Source organism: Cryptomeria japonica, chromosome 10 (genome assembly GCF_030272615.1).
Source record: "Cryptomeria japonica chromosome 10, Sugi_1.0, whole genome shotgun sequence".
In the NCBI taxonomy this organism is placed as follows: domain Eukaryota; kingdom Viridiplantae; phylum Streptophyta; class Pinopsida; order Cupressales; family Cupressaceae; genus Cryptomeria; species Cryptomeria japonica.
In genome coordinates this window covers 499,202,003-499,208,002 of record NC_081414.1, presented here as the reverse complement: position 1 = coordinate 499,208,002, position 6,000 = coordinate 499,202,003, and the positions used below count along the sequence as shown (strand labels likewise).

Sequence of the window (6,000 nt, the reverse complement as noted above, 5' to 3'; positions counted from 1 at the left end):
GAGAAGAATTCCTAAACATGTTTCTATTTCTAACACACTTGGGTTGTGTAATCAGCTAGGCGAGTGTCTAATGTTGTGTTGATCGATAATCATTTGACCATTCTTGCAAAATCCCTTGAAAAAATAAATTTACCCACATGATCAAAAAAAAACTGTAAGGGATGGAAGCCATTGTGGCTATTAGTTATTGCACATGAATTATTTTAGCGTTGGTAGCTTTTGATATAAACGTCAAGATTATAAGCATTTATTGGCATATTATTTTTTCTCTGTGTCCTCTCGAGGAGGCAATGTGCATTTATTAATTCTTTAAGAGATAGCATTGTTCTTTATGATAAACATTATAATTCCCTACATATTAAGCATGTACCTTTTAATTGATGCCAGGATTCCAATCTTAATGCTCGTCAAAATGGTCGTCGTTATCTTTTAGGATAGCAACTATTTTTGTATTGCTTAGCTTTTAGTTGATGAGTAGCACAATTGCACTTGGCTGCGACAATCAAGGATTGATTTATTGAAGGTGTATTAGTGCTCATTATCAAGTTTGATTTACGGTCAAATTAAAGCAGAACTACCATATTGGATGCCTCCACAATAGATACCATAAGTTTGCATTGTTGTAACTAAATTGACCTTCATATTGCTAATGTAGCCTTTAGTTATCATGGAATGATAAAAGATATTAAAATGCTTACATGGTTTAGTAAGCAGCATTTAAAGAACCTATAGACAAAGACACGAAGCGATAAAGATCTTGATACTAATGAATATTTTGTAGATTGACACTAGTCTCCACAGAAAATATGTGAGCCTAGAGACGGTACATCCATAAATTCGATAAAGAATGTTAGAAGCATAAAAGTGCATTGCACCATATGTTACAAATTGCAATACAGTTCGACACTTAACTAATCCAGATTGACTTCCTATTTCCTTTTATTTATGTTCTTTATCTTGCGCATTGTGATTGAAATAGAAAATCCGTATTTCTGACAGTCGAGAACATGGCACTGACTGTTAAACGGCAACAATTAGGTAATTTATATAACCACCAAATTGCTATTTTAGTTTGATGCTGGTATCCTAGAATGTCTTTGTTTCCCCTGAAATGTTACATGAAAATTACAAATTTGCATCTCCTAGAAAAAACCTAGATCATCCAACAAATAAAAAAGCAACAAATTGGTGGATAGCTACTCAGCTAAAATCGAATTAGACCTACCCACAATTGTGAGAAGCTTAACTTGTATGTAGAATCTGGCGCAGTGAGGTATAATCCTCGGAGTTGATTGCCTCTAAGTATTGGGCCCAAATGTACTGTTTCGCTAAAATAGTTGAGTACTTACATGATTCAAGCTATCTAACAAACGGTGGAAAGGACAAGGGCGGTAAGTTTTCAATGGACTTCAACTATGGAACTTCAATAGATTTCGCAAACAGGTTATCACATTTTTATAGTCTTCAAAAAAGTTCAAAGCAAAAGCGAACAAAGCCTCCAGAGCTGCCTATTCTTGAAATATTTTCAAAATAACCAATTTATAACTTCCACGAAGATCTTCCGGTTCCCCCCCTCCTCCAGCTAAGTCCAAGTTTTCAATTGAGATCCTTTCAGTGACCAAGGCCTCTTAATGAAAAACTAGTACAGAATTGTTCAAAATAAAGGCCCAGCTAACAGAACTATCGTATAAAAGATCAATATGGGCCAAATTTTCCACCATATGGAGCATCTGTAATATTTGTAAGCGTGATGGAACTGAAGAAACTCCAGTAAAGGCTCAAATTTAGCAAGCGATAAGATGAGTGGTAATGTAGTGTATAGTCATGGCCAAGTGGTATTTAAAATCATCTTATTCCAACACTTTCTTTGTTTGAATTTGATTTCAAAAAACTCAATTAACTAAATCTATCAAACTAACCATAATTAACATTTTTACTTTTGTGGGTATAACACCTTCAATCATTGCCAAGGGATCTGGTTAAAAAAACATCTCACAAGCCTCTCACATCAGATTGGAATAAAAACCCTAAAACACACAGATTCCACAAGCCTCTCACATCAGATTGGAATAAAAACCCTAAAACACACAGATTGCACAAGCATTTTAATTAGAAATTTATTGTCCCTGGCATTATTGATGTCCGTATTTCGAATCTCAAGATTCCATGAGTAGTAATTTAAAAGAATTGAGATTTTATTTAATCATGTAAGCTTGTAATGATAACGAGGCAAGGACTCCCTCAAAAGCACCAAATTTCAGTGAAGACTACATCATGAGAACAATGATAACCTGCATTTCACTAACCTACATTTTTTGAAGGAAATAATCCAATATCTGTCCACATCAAAAATCATTTTGATAAGGCAATCCAACATCACGGGAGAAACTTTGATTAGTATTTCTTTTGTACTCAAAATGAAAAAAAAAGGAAAAAAACAGAATACGACTGTAAGAAAACACAATTTACAAAGACTTCATTCCAATTAAGATAATAGGATTACTAAATATACTCCTAATCAATATTCAAGTCAGCTTGGTGATAATAATTGAGCTAATCACAGGTGGCAAAAGTTATAAAAGAAGAGCACCGGGATTCAGTTAAATTTAGTGTATCAAAAAAAGTTGCAGCAACTATCCGTATCACTTATGATGATAATATGATTTCGAAATATACATCTTATACCCGATGCAAGTTTTAGAAAAAAAAATAGCCACCTGTGGGTAGGAAAAGCTGTGAAAAGCAGCATGATTAAATTTCTATTGATAAAAAAATAACAAAGCAAATATACCCTAAAGTTCATTAAATTAACAATTAGATCCTTGAACGCCACTCATCAGGTAGCAGATGAATCCAACTTCAAACATTTTGTTGAATTCAATTCAGTAATTGCAGAATCAATGCACCAGAAGCCACTGACATGCTTGGTAATTGAATTAAATTTAGTTGCAGAACCAATACACTGAAAGCATTTGCATGATTAGAATAGCCTGTATCTCAAATCCATTAATGAAAGCAGAATACCAGTTAAACTGGATCAAGCCTGAGGCCATGTACATTTTTTAGTATGGTCTGTATCTGTAGTCCATTCGTGAAGGCCGACTCCCAGTTATACCAGGTCTAACCCCAGAACTATCATAACCCCACTGTGAAAAGAAGCACAGTTAGATTAACCACTTGGGAAATTTGAACTGCACAAAGCAACATGCATAAATATGACAATCAACTACAGCTCTATAAAAAGACTTGTATGTATATAACTTACATCATAGCCACCTCCAGAGTATGATGCCGTACCCCTTAAAGGCCCACCAATCCCACCTGATGGAGGTGCACCATCATCTAAATAATGATAACCATCATCTGGTGGAGTGGCAGAGTCTATTGCAACCTGTCAATCGCCCAGAGGAATAAGAAATTAGAAAAAATTTCAACCGTAAAATATAGAACAGCTATGCTACAAGCAAATCAAAGTTGGAACTATAATCCCAAGGGAGGATGCAAAAAAGAAATTCCAGAGAGTTCATTCTCAATTTGTCATAATCAAGTAATCAACCATTACTTAATATGTACCATGCACAGAATGTTTTTGTTCACCAATCCTAATTCCACGAAATGTGATTCTAGCCAAAATTAAATAATCTCAACGCCTCAAAAATCTAGCTCAATAAATACAGACAACTTCGATGCTCCTTGAAAATGCCAAGTGAAACCTTTGCACTATTAAATCATATCAAAGTTTTCATGAACATGACAGTTGCTTACATTAGCTCTAACATCTTTGATTACATAGCCAACACCAAAATACTTGATCCAATTTGTTGGAAATTATATTACATCTAATCTACTTTATTGGGTTAGTAAATAATAAATTAACATGTTAGTAAGTTAATAAATAAATTGGATTGCCGATACTGGCATAGTCTGATGGTTAAGTTGTGTTGTTGTTGCTCTTGCCATCAAGGTTCAAACCCCACAAGGGTAGTATTTTTTAATATTTAAATGGGGAGGAGGTCCCCCGTTTGTCATCTCACTGGTTCATAGCTCCAGGTCAAAAGCGTTTTTACCCCAAAAAATTTTAAAAAATAATAAAAATTGTAGTAGATTATTATTCAGGAGTAATGTAGTTGGAAGAGTAGTTAAGTTGGGTAGGGGAAAGTCAAAAGTCTTATACAGTAACATGCAAATCAATGTAAAATCACTCTAGATAAATCAATAAATCATATAGTTTTCTAAATCTTCAACAATGGTGTGATAATCGGCATAATAATCTGTGTATGCTCTACCAATTTTAATCAGGCAGTTTCATTGAATCAATTGGTGAACAATAAGGTAACAATAATGTTATTTGATTTCATTTGTTTCAATTCTCCAAATATGTCATTTAGTGAGATTGTTGTCATAGTTATTACAGTGGCATCTGGTTCTAGCTCGATGGGCCAACCCCACTTGAAAATATATCCAAACTCTCCCCTTTAAAAATGTTGATATGGTACAACAGCTTCCAGGTGGTGGGGGTTAATGTTTGGAATTCTTGTGTGATATTAAGTATACAAGCTCATACAATTGAGCCAAATCCATGGACTACGCATCAAAGTTTGCCCAAGTAAAAATGGTGTAACCATTCCAGAAGCACAAGTCATGGCATATATCAATGAGCAAGAAAAAGCAAATCAAGCAGCAGGGCACAAATCAAATCATCCTTTGTTAAAGAAAGATTATCAAGGAAAGATGCCCCCCCCCCACCCCGCACTACCTTATAGCCTTCAACATACAAAGAGACACCCATTTTTGTCCACACCTGAAGAACAACATGTGGCCTTTACACATAAGAGATCAAGTGGACTGTTGGAAATAGCATTTCAAAACGACTCTCGAGAGATTGTTGATCAACACATAGTGAGATGTCTCTATCAGATGGATTGCCATTCAATGTTGTTTGCTCAACATATTGGCAACAAATGGTGAAAGCAATTAATGAGACATAAGAGATCAACTGGACTGTTGGAAATAGCATTTCAAAGATGAAAGCAATTAATGAGGCTCCAAAAGGGTTAAAGGGCTCAGGTTTTGAAAGGTGTATAGCACATTATTGGAAAAAGAGGTGAAGAAGTTTGTAAAGTCATTAAAGCCCATAACGGATTCGTGGACCAAACCAAGGGTGTCCATTTCTAATGGATATAAAATACAAGAAATTGTCCATTGACCAATGGTATTGCAATGTCCCCTAAAAAGGCAATGTTTTTAAGAGCAGTGGATTGTGAAGTCTGGTGCATTTATTGCTAACATTCTCATGACAGCCATTGAGAAAGTGAGCCTTCAAAAAATTGTGAAGTCATAACTGACAGTGCTAAAAACTGTAAAGTGCTTGGGTAATTGGTTGAGGAGTGTTATTCACACAATTTTTGGACACTTTGTTGTTCACTCCCTACGCTACAAAAAATTGGCACCAAAAGTGATTGGACCAAACAAGTGAATGTTGAGGCCTAAGAGATATAAATGTTTGTCACCAACCACCATATATCACAAAACATTCAAAACATTCTCGAAATTGGAGCTGCTAAAGGTAAGTGAAGCAATAAGATATATTTTAATAAATATGTTTCACTTTGGTAAATTTTTTAAATTTTATTTTGATTTTAAGTTCTGTAATTTTTTTATTTTTATTTTGCTTTTTGAACAAGTTGTTGAGACCTATTTTGCCTCGAACATAATTGTGTCAAGATGACCTATGAAGGTTCGTGAGACACTTTCTAACTTGGTCATCAGCCCAATTTGATCCATATGGAGGCAATCCAGCACTACAAGGGCAGCAAAAATTAAGTAAATGATCTATTATACTAACATGGATAGGCCATTTTGGGTGAGATGTATGATGGCATTGACTCAATAATTAAAGCCATAGAAAAATGGAAACTAGCGTTGGCTAGAGTAGTAGCTCCACTACAATTGAAAGCAAGCAAAAGACCCACAAGTGATGCTGGAAAAAAAGCTGGAGCA

At 34.9% G+C, this 6,000-nt stretch overlaps 1 protein-coding gene across 3 annotated transcripts in view; it reads right to left on the bottom strand.

Moving 5' to 3' along the window:
- Window positions 1–2,722: 2,722 nt before the first annotated feature.
- The window catches only part of LOC131039402 (uncharacterized), a 65,352-nt gene continuing 62,074 nt past the window's right edge, over window positions 2,723–6,000 (bottom strand). For all 3 annotated transcript variants that reach the window (XM_057972142.2, XM_057972143.2, XM_057972141.2), the window contains 2 exons: window positions 3,266–3,391; window positions 2,723–3,146 (listed from right to left, as the gene is read on the bottom strand). In XM_057972142.2, coding sequence (XP_057828125.2) covers window positions 3,063–3,146; window positions 3,266–3,391 — 210 coding nt within the window. In that variant the 3' untranslated portion in view covers window positions 2,723–3,062. The remainder of the gene's footprint in view (window positions 3,147–3,265; window positions 3,392–6,000) is intronic.